Below are 15216 nucleotides of genomic sequence, written 5' to 3' on the forward strand. Positions count from 1 at the left end.
CGTAAACATCACAAATGGCTGGATGATCGTTTTTTTTTTTTAATACATATTACGATGATAACACATCAATACAAAACTACAGTATAAAGAGATTCTGTAAGTGAAATAACATTTTATTGATATTCTGCTGTGTTTAAATTAATTTTATTATAACTGCCTATTAAAATTGGCAGTTACAAGCATTTTTAGAGGGGGGGGGGGGGGGGGGTTTGAACTATTAAAATGGCCAGTTATAAGCTGTTTTTTTTTTAGAGGGGGATACATATAAACTTAAAGCGGATTTTCACTTAATATGGGTGGTTGTGGTCCCTAACTGGCCCCCCTCCCACATTATGGAGGACATACTGTACACCCAAATAAGAAAATGCATTCTATAATAAAACACTTTATCAAGTAATAATTATAATTGCATTCAAGTCTATCACTTAATAAAAAAATGAGACTTGACTCAATGTTATTAGCTAAAGTGATGTTAATTAGCTCATGTAGTCCACCAGATCACCAATGGCAAGTAAAACTTTAACTGCAACAGTTTTAAAAGATACTCATCTCAGAAATCCACACCAAATACAGAGCACCCTAAGGGTATTATTTGCATAAAACATGTACAGATAAACCCAAGTTGAATCAAGTAATAATACCCTGTATAACTGTGACTTCTATCACAACAAATTATAAGGGACCTTTAAGTGTTTCAAACAATGGTGTAAATGACTGATTTCTGCATCCTAGCATCAAAGGGTTAAAAAAAATGCTACTTCTTGGCTGCTGCAGCCTGGGCTGCCTTTTTGGCTTTCACCATTTCAACCAGCTCCTGAAATAAACAAAAACAAACAGACAATTAACTTTACCAATAATACCCACTTTCCCATAAGAATAACTTGGCAATTTAAAATTTTTTCATAATTAAAAACTCTTAACATACTGAGAGGTTCAAGAGTACAAAACTTCTAAATATTAAATTTGATTTTTTCCCCAAACGAATCTCTGTAAATAAACTGGACACCCATTTAATTTTATTTCAAGCATTTGAATGAAATAAAAGATTGGAATTTATTTAACTTTCTGTAAAATATGGACCGCTTACCAAGAAGTCAGTTATCAGTTATTTCTTTTACCTTTCTTATTGTAAATTTGGTATACAGTCTAAGGTGGTTTGTTAGCTGTAATAACATGGAACCATAACTTACAACTGATAAAAAGTAGGGAATTACCACTTACATGGCAAACTCATTCCTAATTTCTGTCCAGTTTTCTCACTTTACTGGCTAGATTTTCAACAACAGAATATGATAAGTAAATCAAACATTCTTCACATTTTCACAGAATAAGTCATTAACAGTCCCCAACTAAAGCTTCCTTTGTAATTGTCCAACTTTTAATTCAGTTAAGTTCCGGAACTCCAATTCGAAAAGTTTCAGTGTTAAATACAAAACTTAAATGTATAAACTAAAGATTTTTATAAATTCAAAGAATAAAATGGCCATGCTTACTTTGTATCGCCTCATGCAGTCCTTTTTCGTACGATTTGGAACACATTCAGCAATTCTTTCCCAGCGATCAGTTGTTGATACAGGGAAGGTTTTCAAGGCTTGTTCTAAGAGGCGTTGTTCTTCAGCTCCCCATGCCATTGTATTCATTCCCAACATTTCTTGAGGCGCTGAAAGTAATGAAAATGACTTCTTTAAGCTATTCATATTGCATACTATTCATATTCTGTAATATCTTAAATAGAAAACTGCATAAACCTTCAAAGAAAACACTTTAATTCATTAATTAATTGCAGTCAAACATTAACGTTAAAACAGATATATCAAGGACATAAAAAATAACTTTTACAAAAATCTTTCATAATAACATTAGTATCCCTGGTGCAAACAGTTAAATTGTTAGCCTGTGACACTTTCTTAAATAAAAGACTATAGGTCATGGAATTTTACCTATAAAGCAAACGAAAATAAAAATACCAAATTTGTAACTAATTTGTATTTTTCATAACTAACAAACCTGAGGTCTTATCAGGTAAAGGCCCACCTCGAACCACCCCTCTAGCAGTCTAAACTGGGTTAGAAATATAACTGGTGGGTCACAGGTAGCCGTGGGCATTCTGGGTATACATGCCCCGTGACCTGGTAGATGCCAATAGTCCCTGGATCTCACAAGTGTAATTTTAATTCTACCGGTTTCCAGCTTGGCGCAAGTAAATCCTAATGTTAAGACCTCAGGTTTGTTAGTTATGAAAAATACAAATTAGTTACAAATGTGGTATTTGTTCATATACGGAACAAACCTTCGGTCTTAACATTAGGATAGACTTACTTATTGGAGGGAGGTAAGTCTCTACAACTGACTGGGAGTTTGCCACCTTATCCATTTCCGAATATATAGGGAAATTCTAAGAGAATGGACAATGAACCTAGAACCAAAGATATAAGCGAATCTATTGGTTTCCCCCGCTGGGTGTAGATACCATTCTATGGTTTACTCTTGTCCCTTGCAACTGGATCCACCTTCACCCCTCTCTTCCCTATTATCTAGAGGGGTGTGTTGCTACTGAAAAGTATATCATAACCTAAGATAGCTTCACAGTATGGCTGACCACCTCACCTGCATCTAGTCCGTTCCAGCACATGACGGTACCCTCCTTCATATTGCCCGTTGTTAAAGGAGTAGGAAGAAAGTAGTAAAGAAAAAAAGACCAGTCATCCCATTCATTCTACTTTCATACCTTCATCTTAGACTAGACGCAAACTGACCCGCCAGGGGCACTGGATGAGCTATATCACTTGTTGGGCCGCCACCACTGGACCCAAGGAAAAAGTGTCCAAGGATCTATGGGCAACGTCTTTCAAATAAAATGAGGTGAAAGTTGTTTGGCGTTTCCACACACCAGCTTTCAGAATTCTATCCACAGACATGTTCTTGTTAAATGCCAGAGAAGCACTCAAGCCCCTGATGTAATGAGCTTTAGCTCCCACCTGGCTATCTGACCCCCTGTCTTCTGCCATATAAGCATCTCTGATCGTCTCCCTTAGCCAAAACGATATTGTATTCCTGGACACTTCCTTCTTGTTCCGTCCTGTACTTACAAACAACCTCCAGCACCCCGGCCTGAGGTGCCTTGTTCTCCTTAAGTACTCCCTTAGTGCCCTGACGGGGCACAGGAGCATCTCATCTTTGTCATTGTCTACAAAGTCTGCCAAGGAAGGTATGGTAAAGGAGTCGAATCTGCCGTCTACTATTGTTGGGTTTTGGGTCTTGGCCACGAATTCTGGGACAAACCCAAAATACCATTGACCTCCAACCTCTTGAGTGCTTTATGAGATATGACAGGCCATGTAGCTCCCCCACCCTTTTGGTTGAAGCCAGGGCCAATAAGAAGACTGTCTTCAGGGTCAGGCTCCTATCCGTGGACTGCCTTAGGGGGGTTTTGTCAGACTACTCAGTAGTACCCTGGTCAGATCCCAATCTGGGGCTTTTAGCTCCTTTGGTGGGCATGACTGTTCAAAGCTCCTCATCAGCATGGCCAACTCCCATGAAGACGAAATGTCCACTCCTTTCATTCGTAAGATTGCGGCTAGAGCCGCCCTGTACCCCTTCACTGCAGATACAGACATATGCTTTTCTGTTCTGAGATATATCAGAAAGTCTGCTAACTGCTGAATAGTAGTACCGAGTGGAGACAAGTTACCTCTACGACACCAATCACAGTATGCTGACCACTTTCCTTGGTATACTGTCGCAGATGATTTTCTGATATTTCCTGCCATCTGAGTTGCTGCTTTCTGCGAAAACCCTCTCACTCGGAGGAGATACTTGACAGTCTCCACCTGTGAAGCGATAGGGACTTCACCGACTGGTAGTACCTCTCCATGTGCGGCTGACACAGTAGGTTGCTCCATGGGGGTAACTCTCTCGGCACATCTACTAGGAATTCCAGTAGGTCTGGAAACCACTCTGCCTTCGGCCATAACGGGGCTACCAGGGTCATCTTGAGGTTCTGAGACCGCATTACCCTGTTCAGAACCTGACGGATTAGACAAAATGGGGGAAATGCGTAAACGTCCAGATTGTCCCAGGGGTGTTGTAGCGCATCTTCTGCTACTGCCTCTGCGTCTGGGACTACTGAACAATACACTTCCAACTTTTTGTTGTACCTGGTTGCGAATAGGTCTATGATCAGTCCTTCCCACAACATGAGCATCCTGTCCACTACCTGTTGGTGCAGGGACCACTCCGTTCCCAGAATCTGATCCCTGCGGCTCGACTTGTCAGCCTCTATGTTTCTTTTTCCCGGAATATACCTGGCCCTGATGTCTACCAGGTTCTCTACAGCCCACTGATGAAGTTGAACTGTCATCACATGTAACTGCCGAGAAACTAGGCCTCTTTGTTTGTTTATATAAGCTACTACTGTGGTGTTGTCTGACATCAATACCACCGAGTGTCCCTTTACTCTCTCCCTGAATTCCTGTAGAGCTAGAAACGCTGCTTTTAACTCCAGCACGTTTATATGGAGTTCTCATAAGCTCCCTTGGATCACCTTTTCTTCGAAGATTCAACTGCATCTGCCACACAACTCACACCATGAAAACTTGGATAGAAATACAGGAAATCATTGGTTAGGAGACACAAATGATGAAGGAATAGTACTATCTATTGTACAAGGAAAAGAAGGAAGACTTTCCAGAGAGAATATTTATGGAGAAAATCAACAGAAAAGAAAAGAAGGGGAGGCATTAAGGTATATTTTAGGATTGTACTTACTGTCAAATCTTTGTGATGCAGTAGAATCACTAATCTGAGATTTTCCTTGGGCCTTTTCCACACTTTGATAAGCATTTTTATTGGCTGCTTCTTTCATGTGTTGGTCTGAATGCTGTAACTCTTTAGCTTTGGCCAAAACCTCTTTAGCAACTCTTGAAATATTTGTTGCAGTGTGTTGATTGATATATTCAGCAACAACCTCCCACCTGTAAATAAAAGTGTAAAAAGAAATAAGGTTTAGTTTTAACACTATATAAATTATTGTTTAAATTCTCTTTTTAGCTCAACACTTCAATTTACCAATGAAGTTAATGACATTTATTATTTGTGGGAAGACTGAGTTGTTGCATTACATTACTGTATATAATGTACGTATTTGCACAAATTTTGAAACATATCTAATCAATGTTTACACTTAAATCATCAAAAAGGTTTTGATGCCACCTTTTTCCTTTCTAAGATTAAAAGTGAAATATGATTTTTCCAATCTGTTCTGTGCACATTCTACTTAACTGTCCTTGTATGTTTAACCCTAATACTCTAGAACAGTGCTTCTCAACCTTTTTTGCCCCATGCACCCGTTCACTGTATGTCAGAATTGTCTGCCTCAAAAGGTGCATTCCAAATAATATGCAACAAAATACTAACATGACACATAAGCTGGAGGAGAGAAAACCTGCCATGACCTCTCAGTAGTGCGGACCGATGCACACTGCATTTTGTGTGGTCCTTTAGCCTGAGCCTGCCAATCTGTGGTCACAATTCCCCCCTTGAAACTGATATTCCCCCATGGTTGAAAACCACTGGACTCTAGCAAATAAGTTATTTCAGTGGTAAGAGACAATTTTAAGCACAAAAGCTTTTGGTGGTAAAAAATTTGTAATTAAGAATGTTTGCTAGGATCCTGGGTACTAATGATAAATACACTTCAGCTGAACAGACCAAAGCATTTTTTGCCATTTGCACAGGCACCTGAACCTTGTTTGTAATGTTGTGAACATATTATATGCAACCTGTTTCAAAGAAGGATGATCATATTAAGTCTTTCAAGTGATGTCTAAAAGCTAAAAGCTTTCAAAATACTCAGCACCTCACAGCCTTTTCCCTTACCACCAGGATAGTTTACACTCAACAAAGTCAAATGGCGATTCCCCAACTCACCTTACCAATATGAGATTATCTTTTCTCAGTAACCTTAAAGAATCTTATGTTAATGATCGTAGCTTTTAAATCTGGCAGTACACTGTAGTAACACAAACTCACTACTTATATGACTTTTATTTTATCCATCTGTAAGCTAATATACAGTATCTTATCTAGCTGGACCATCTGTTGTAGATGATGGTGTTACATCTAGTTCTCTCCTTATTACTAATGATGTCCTTTTGGGATATATCATCTCTACCTTTTATCTGACAAATAACCTCAATTACATCCTCATGTGCCACCCTTGCCAAGACAGACAAATCTCTTCCTAAAAACACCCATCATTTCCTTCTAAGCAGTCAATCAGTATGATTTGTCTTTCTTTCTATGTCCTTCAATAACATGGAATTTTCAGACTTACCTCTAGTTTTTTAATATTTACACAAGTCTCTTCAGATGAGTTACAAGTCAATTAGTATAGACTTTCTTGCATTCAATGTCCCTTACTTGGACATCTAATGGATTCTCTGTCTCTTCACTATAATTTTTTTTCAATAACATTGGTCCGTAACTTCTCAATAAAAATTTCATAAAATTTACAAACCTTTTAGTTGTTCCAGCTGGGAAGAGATTCACAGCCTTGATAAGAAGCTGCAAATCCTCTTGGTTCCAAGGTTTGCTGGAAGAACCATCACCCCCTGAACCACTTCCACCTTTATTTGCAGCTGCAGCTCCTTGCTCTCTTTCTCGTTTAATACGATTCTTGACTTCATCTATCTGGTAAAATAATAATGCAAGGTTAGTTACATGTTAAAACAATTTCTAAGCAAAGCTACTCTAAATGGAGTTGGTTACTGAAAAGTACAGGGCAGGTCTGACTGAACCCACATAAGCCACGGTACAAGAAGTCATAAACTTTCATTTTAAAAACAACAAGTTAACTAAATCCAACTACTAAGCATGACTTACATTTTGAAAACATTCTCATGAGTTAACACTTACCCCTTTCATTAAAACATCCTTTCCTTTAACCTTGTCTTTTCCTGCTGATGACAATTCTTTGTTGAGTTCCTCGATTCTCGTTAGTTCCAAAGCTTCACATAATAGCTCCACATCTGTCATCAACTGTACTTTTTCATCTTCGTCAGTCGTGTAATAATTATGATCCTTGCACATGGTACGAAGATTCTGTATAAGAAGTTACAATCATAGCATATTACATACAAACAAAAGGAAAAAGGTTAATATCAACACAATAAAGTGACCACTACAATCTAATTACTTTCATATTTCAGCAAATGTTCCTCATACTAATTCAACATTCATGGAATAGCTAGCTTCTTATGGCATTTATGGCATATACTGTACTTGATAAATCAACTGGATTTCGTACAAAAGTGCCGTATTGGCCAGCATACAAACTGCATCAAAAATTTTGTGAGCATTCTGGAAAAAATAAAAATACCTCTTTTTCCCTAATCTTCCCACTAAAGTTATTCTAAAACTCATACCTACTGGTATTAAAGTATTATAGTGAAGAAAAAACATTATTTCTTTTTCTGTATTACCAGGATATTAAGCATAGTTATAGCCTTTGCCTAAAATGGTGACTCCATAAACCAAGCAAGCCTATTATCTTTTGTGTTCTTCTATCTCTTTGTATTATGTAACATTCATATCTGACACTGCTACTCTGTTCCATTTCTAACCATTGGCAACTCTTCAGATTGCTGTATGAGTCGGAGTGAGCTGAGAGACATTCAGTCTTGCTTGAGGTGGTAAGGGGGAATGTTGTCACAACTCTCTATCTAAGGATGCGTTGTAAATATTTATTTCACAATAAATATATTCAGAATTTGTTCTTTTCTAACAATATTCTGAGCAAAAGACAAATCAGATCTTGCTGAGGTATATGACCTCAAACGTTGGTAAAATGATATCCACCTACATCAGTTACTATTATCCCTTGAGGGATGGTCTAAATATCTATTACAGACACCCCAAAGACCAGGCAAACTTTAAGGTTAGCCAATCTAAGAAAAAAACACATCAACGGAAAAAATGAACATGGTGTAAGAACAAATTTTAAAAAATTTTTCCTTTACCTTCTACGGGAAGTTAAAAGTGAATCTTTACAACCCTGTGCAGGGCCTCTTTTCCAAGACGCTCATAAATTTTACCAATACTGTACATGTTTTATCTAATAACTAACATTATTTTATTTTGTAAAATTATAATTACAGTTCACACTATCATACCAGATATAAGAACTAAAAGCAGTAACAAATTCTGAGAATACATTTTCCTGATATTTCTTTCCTCTTTTCTTTGCAAAATTACAATTATAACTGACATACTATCATTGCCCTCTGTCCTGTGCTGAGCTACTAAAGTTGCCAATATGTAGACATTTATCAATCAATGAAGTGATATGACCATCTTTGCAACTAAATTCATCCAAATCGTATGGCAAGTAATATTAACACCCATATGAGTCAGCTTGTCCATCACTCATAACTATTACAGATACTCATATGATGATGACCGTTCATTAAGGGTTAAAGCTTATATAAATATAAGCTTATTTATTGAATGGGCACAAACAGTTTGACATAAATGATTGTTGTTAATGATGCCATACAAATCTAATTAGTGTAACCCTGAATTCTCAGGGGATGCATACCAAAACACCCTCCCCCCACCAAAAGCTAAAATCAGCAAATAGTTAAAAGCCCTCTAAAAATGCTTAGAACTGCCTATTTTATTAGTTCAAACACAAGAAAAACCCTCTAATAATGCTTATACCTGCACATTTTATGACATGGAAATACAGTAATTAATATTTCTAGGTGAAAAATACCGCAAGTAGGTAAATTTTCCGCGAATAATGGATAGATATGATCCATGGAGAAGCCTGCGAATAGGCGAGTCCATGAATCTTAAGAATGCAAATATAGGGGGTCAACTGTATTCTCCTGTCAGTATTATGAGAAAAACTCCCAAATGTAAAATTGTTCTATGCATACTTTTCTCTCTTTCTTGAAAGCCTTTTTAAGTGCTTCTCTCTCCTTTTTCTCAGCATCTTGCTTTGCTTTCAGTTCTGCCTCTTCTGCTTCTCTCTTCTTTCTTTCTGCTTCCTCTGCTTCTCTGCGTATCTGAAAGTGCACAAATATATACTTACATTAGGAGCAACCTTCTTAACATATGAAAAGAATGGGAAACAAATATGTTTGGTCAGTTCTGTTCAATGGATGTAAATGGCAGAGGATTAGTATGCTAGAAGTAGCGAGAGTTACAAATGAGAGAATTTTAGGAGTGGGCAAAGAGTCAGATATTTTGAAAATGCTAGAAGTGTCTTCAAAATTTTTATATATTACCATACTAATGCTTCTATCCAAGCAAGTGCTAGGATGGACGCAACTGGAAAGCTTATGCCAGATAGGAAGGTGGGCACAAGGGAGAAACATGGATAGTACTCATGCATCTGGAAAGGATCAGAAAATATCAGAAGCCGTGACTGCCAATGTCTTGGAAGATATGGTATATTGAAAAAAGGATTAGTGTATCTTTAACACCAATGGGATAAGTTCGTAGATGACAAAATATCAGGTTATAAACCTAACATTTGATTTTGCAGTCCCTACTTCAATTCTCTACCAGATGACATGGATGGATGGATGGTCCCATCAATATAACAGATCAACCCATACTTTAAATGGTCTAACAGGACGGATTAAGTTTGCTAGCCAGATTATAAGTGCTATTCAACTTCTGCGAAAGATATTTATTTAAAAACAAACTAACAATTACTATAATTAAATTATTCCTCAAAATTTTACGCACAGTTAATGCTAATCTCCCCACTACTCAAGTTTTTAAAAATTTCATGTCAGTTGAACAAGATAAAGCACATCTTCTAAATGACCAGTATTAGTACATTTTAAAAATATATAACATAGTTATATTATTGTATTACACTGTAGTGCAATGTAATGGTGATTATATCCACAATAATAGCAATTTTCAAGAAAAACTTAATGCGTGTAGCCTTTTATTTCTGAAAAAATATCTATAAATAAGAGCATTTCAACACAAAACATTTCACTCAATGATGATTAAACCTGTCTCCATCTACTGTACATAAAACAAAATTGTTCATACACGAAACAAACCTGAGGTCTTAACATTAGGATTTACTAGCACCAAGCTGGAAACCGGTAGAATTAAATTAAACTTGTGCGATCCAGGGACTATTGGCATTTATACCAGGTCACGGGGATACCCAGAATGCCCTCGGCGTCGTGTGACCGACCCGCCTGTTATCTTTCTACCGCCTTTTAGATAGGACGTGTTCTCTGTCTATCTGTTTAAAGCCGGTTTTAGTTTGCCCGTTTTTTATCCATTCCAATTTCATTTTTCTTATTAATTCTCCTTTTCTGAGTGTGCTCAGTGTGGTGTGAGCTGTAAGAGTGTGTAAGTGGAGAGATGGAGTGTTGTGCATCGCCGTCGGGATCTTCTTCCCTTTTGAAGACGAGACAAAGGAAATGCCCTGGAGTCAGTGGCTTTTCTTGTTCAAGATTCCTAACTTGGGTGTCGACGGATCCTCATCCAACGTGTGGTAGGTGCAGGGAAAATGTATGTACAATTACTAATCCTTGTTCTGTTTGTCGTGGTTGGTCGGTGGAACAGTGGAGGAAGTTTTATGACAAAAGCCAGTACAAAAGAAAGGGGTCGACGCCATCTTTGGGTGACCAAGCGTCGTCGGCTTCTTTTGTATCGGAAATACACCAGACTGCTCCGTATGTTTTGCCACCGGCCTTTGATTTGTCCCATACCCCTTCAGTTTCTCCTAGTGGTTTGTTTTTGGAAACGCCAGGAGGGGTTTTGGGTAATTTGATGCATAATATTTACGCTCCTTTGTTCGCAGCAGCGAGGGAGGGGAGCATCGGCATCTTTGTTCCAGGTGCCGGCTCCCGATTCGAACAGGTTGGAGGGTACGTGGGCGGCGCTAGGCCTTCCAGGCGTACCAACCTTGGAAGGGTTGCTGTCGCATTATATGGCGTCACGGTTCCAGCAGAATCCGGCAGCACTGAATATTCCTCATCCCCCGGGTTTGCACTTTATGGGAAATAATGTTGCGGCTACGCCAACAACTTCTTTGGTTACGACGATGCAGAACGTTGGGGGTGGTTTTGCTGCAAACGCAGGGATGCCAGCAGCAGCAGCCCAATCTCTACTTACAAGATTGGTGACGTCACACACCGACATGGCAGACGCGATGACGTCACAGCCGACTGATTCTCAGTCTTCTTCGCTGCCTCCGGACTCAAATACGCTTTCTGACTCGGTAGTACACACTGCAATGAAGAAATTACAGGATTTAGAGAAGAAAATTAATAAGAAAGGCAAAAAGAATAGGCGTGATTCGTCTTCTTCTTTTAACTTGGCGTCATCGCTAAGTTCGATGACGTCACGGCGTGTACCAGTCAGAGGATACTGGATTTCGCGACTGTTTCTCGGGTCAAGAGGAGAAGAGTGAATTCTTCTTCTTCTTCGGGCCAGGACAGTCACATCCCAGTCAGCAAGAAAGGCAGGAAGTCAGTGGCTGGTAAGCTCAAAGCTAGTGGACGAAGCTGCTTACAAGAGTCCGAACAAGCGGAGTTGCCAGTAGACTATAAGGAGTCAAAGAAAATCTACAGAGTCATTGTCAAAAAGTGCAGCAAAGGATAGAGCACAGATACCAGTTTCGCCTGTAAGACCGTTTAAAATATGGAGGAAAGATGATAAGGCTCCTATTAAGGGGTCGAAAAAATAGCGAGCTGGCAACCTCGTCTGATACGTTGGTGGAAGGCGTTGCTTGCCTAAATGAACAATCAAGGCCTAATTCTCTGACGGTCGTTGGAGACGACACTAATCGTCATGAAGAGGAAGTGAACTCGGTATTGAAAGAGCCCTCATCTTGGAGAAATAGGCGAGATTCTTGCTCTAGATTTGCAAGCAGAGAAGGAGTGAGCTGGTCTCGTTCTCCTGCTGACTGTTCGGGATTGAGCTGTCGGCGGTCAGCGGAGATCAAAGAAGCCGTGGCCGCGGCCGTAGGGGCAGACGGCCACGAAGCACCTGGACGGTTGTCAGGGGACAGGAGTGAGATAGCGTCTCCCATGGCAGAGCACAGTACGCTAGAACCGGAGGAAGGAGAGAACCAAGAGTTTCTGGCTTCGTATGCCGAGGTGATTGATTTCATTCATCAATTCAATAACCTTTCGGAGAGAACGGAAACACCTGCCAGTATGCTTCCTCCGGGACTGACATTGTGTTTGGTGCAAAAAAAGGATACCAAGGTGTTGTATGAGTTGCCTTGTTCAAATCATGCGGAGTCCGTTTTACAACACGTAAACGCACGGATTGCAGGAAGGGATAATTCCTTAAGATCGAATAGATCGTTCAAGTTTATACCCCCTCCAATGATGAAACATAAAAAATATTATATGACACCGATGATTCCTTTACTGGCTAGACAAATTAACCCAAGTGTGGTAAGGTTAAGGCCTGGATTAACCTTAGATCAAGTGAAAATGGAATGCCCTTCAATGAGTTGCCAAGAGGCTGCTACATTAGAAGTAACAGCTTCTTCTGTCTTTCAGACTGCTTCTTGGTTGGATCTTTGGTCGACAGCAGTTGCAAAGATTGCATCCTCAGAAGTGACGAGGAAGGCAGTGGATGAATCACTGTTCATTAGATTGCTACAATCAGGTGCCAAAGCAATTGCGTACTTGACAAATTCAAGTGCCAATGTTTGGGCTAATATCCTTTTAATGAGGAGGGATGCAGCTTTGGCCAGGCTAAGTCGCACTGTTGATTTGGATTCCCTGCTAGCAATGAGGAATGGGAATATCTTAAAGTCGCAATTGCTGTTACCAGAGGCCATAGATAGGAGAAGGATGGACACTAACGATAGGTTGGTACAGCAGGTAGTCAGGAAAACATCTAGAAGTCAGGCTAATCCTATGGAAGTAAGGCAACAACAAATACCTCGGAAGAAGCCAGTGAGGCATAATATCCCTAATAGGGCAACAAGGCCCTCTTCCCCAAAGAAATTGACTCATCGGCCCTTTCACAATAGAAATAACAGAGGAAGGGGGATTAGGGGAAGAGGAAGGGGCTCGAGACGATAGGAAAGGCGCCTCTCATCACTCGGCCACACCAGTGGGGGGTTGCCTGGCAAATCACTGGAAGGTGTGGCAGGAACTGGGAGCAGAGCAGTGGGTGGTGGAGGTTCTCAGAGTCGGGTATTTGATTCCATTCGAAGTATCCCCACCCCTGACAGGACAGCCATTGCTTCACCTCGTTTATGCTCAAGAACCTCAGAAGGCTTTTATTCTGCAAGAGGAAGTGAAGATGATGGAAAAAGGGGCTGTGGAACAAGTCTCCATGCCATCGAAGGGGTTTTACAGAAGAACTTTCCTGGTACCCAAAGCCAGAGGGGACTGGAGGACAGTAATAGACCTGTCAACTTTGAATCTGTTTATAAGAAAAACCAGGTTCAAAATGGAAACACCAAAGACGGCTCTACAAGCAGTCAGGATCAAGGACTTTATGAGTCTTTCAAGGACTTGAAAGACGCATACTTTCAGATCCCAGTCCATCAGTCTTCCAGGAAATTTCTCCGCTTCAGTCTTGCAGAGAATTTACAAGAGTGTTCGCTCTCGTGTCGACATAGGCGCATGCTCAGGGGATTAGGCTAAGATATCTAGATGATTGGCTGGTGATAGCAAAGTCCAGAGAGAAATTACTCAGGGACAGAGCGACCCTTCTACAGTTTTGTCACAGCTTAGGCATTGTGATAAATCGGGAGAAGTCGCAGCTGGATCCAAGTCAACGGCTGGTGTTTCTGGGAATGGTCATAGACACAATAAAAGAGAGTATTCCCAACAGACCAGAGAGTAGAGAAATGCAAACAAGTGGTGAAGGCCTTTCTAGAAAAACAAACACAGCCAGCAAAACAGTGGCAGGTAGTACTGGGAGTTCTAACTTCCTTGGAGAAGCTAGTACCACAAGGGAGGTTAAACCTTCGGTCTCTACAATGGAGGATGAAGGAGTTCTGGTCGCCAATAGTAGACCACCCGTACAAGCATACTCCCTTGTCAGCAGAAGTGAGGAAAGACCTGCTGTGGTGGGTGAAGGACAGCAATCTGACAGTGGGTGTTCCCCTTCAGTAACCCTCACCGGATCTCTTGCTGTTCTCAGATGCGTCACTAGAAGGTTGGGGAGCGCATATGGAGGAACTGATGGTTTCAGCAAAATGGAGCGGTGAGGACAGGAAACTCCATATAAACATGCTGGAGATAAAAGCAGCATTTCTGGCACTACAGGAATTCAGGGAGAGGGTGCAGGGACATTCAGTGGTTTTGATGTCAGACAACACCACAGTAGTAGCTTACATAAACAAACAAGGAGGTCTAGTGTCTCGACAGTTTCATATGATGACAGTTCAACTTCATCAGTGGGCTGTAGAGAACGTAGTAGACATCAGGGCCAGATATATTTTGGGAAAAAGAAACGTAGTGGCCGACAAGTTGAGCAGAAGGGATCAGATCCTGGGAATGGAGTGGTCCTTGCACCAACAAGTTGTGGACAAAATGCTCAGGTTGTGGGAAAGGCCGACCATACACCTATTCGCAACCAGGTACAACAAGAAGTTGGGAGTGTATTGTTCGGTAGTCCCGGACGTAGAGGCAGTAGCAGAAGACACTCTACAACACCCATGGGACAATCTGGACATCTACGCACTTCCTCCTTTTTGTCTAATCCGTCAGGTTCTGAACAGGGTAATGAGGTCTCAGAACCTCAGAATGACTCTGGTAGCTCCTTTATGGCCAAAGGCGGAATGGTTTCCGGACCTCTTGGAACTCCTGATAGACGTAACAAGAGAGTTACCACCATGGAACAACCTGCTATGTCAGCCTCACGTGGAGAGGTACCACTGGTTGGTGAAATCCCAATCACTTCACGGGTGGAGACTGTCGAGTATCTCTTGTGAGTGAGAGGGTTTTTGCAGAAAGCAGCAGTGCACATGGCAGGAAATATCAGAAAGTCATCGGCAGCAGTATACTAAGGAAAATGGTCAGCATACTGTGATTGGTGTCGTAGAGGGAACTTGTCTCCGCTCGGTACCACTACTCAGCAATTAGCAGACTTTCTGATATATCTCAGGACAGAAAGGCATATGTCTGTGTCTGCGGTGAAGGGGTACAGGGCGGCTCTAGCCTTGGTCTTATGCATGAAAGGCGTGGACATTTCATCTTC

The 15216-nt window shown here is 40.6% G+C and overlaps 1 protein-coding gene across 1 annotated transcript in view; it reads right to left on the bottom strand.

The window, feature by feature from the left end:
* Nucleotides 1-92: 92 nt before the first annotated feature.
* The window catches only part of LOC135214871 (dnaJ homolog subfamily C member 2-like), an 89781-nt gene continuing 74657 nt past the window's right edge, over nt 93-15216 (bottom strand). Inside the window, exons 9-14 of the mRNA XM_064249291.1 lie at nt 8940-9068; nt 6916-7101; nt 6518-6690; nt 4768-4973; nt 1494-1660; nt 93-814 (exon numbers count right to left, since the gene is read on the bottom strand). Of these exons, the coding sequence (XP_064105361.1) occupies nt 755-814; nt 1494-1660; nt 4768-4973; nt 6518-6690; nt 6916-7101; nt 8940-9068 (921 nt within the window). The 3' untranslated portion in view covers nt 93-754. The remainder of the gene's footprint in view (nt 815-1493; nt 1661-4767; nt 4974-6517; nt 6691-6915; nt 7102-8939; nt 9069-15216) is intronic.

This window comes from Macrobrachium nipponense, chromosome 46, assembly GCF_015104395.2.
Source record: "Macrobrachium nipponense isolate FS-2020 chromosome 46, ASM1510439v2, whole genome shotgun sequence".
In the NCBI taxonomy this organism is placed as follows: domain Eukaryota; kingdom Metazoa; phylum Arthropoda; class Malacostraca; order Decapoda; family Palaemonidae; genus Macrobrachium; species Macrobrachium nipponense.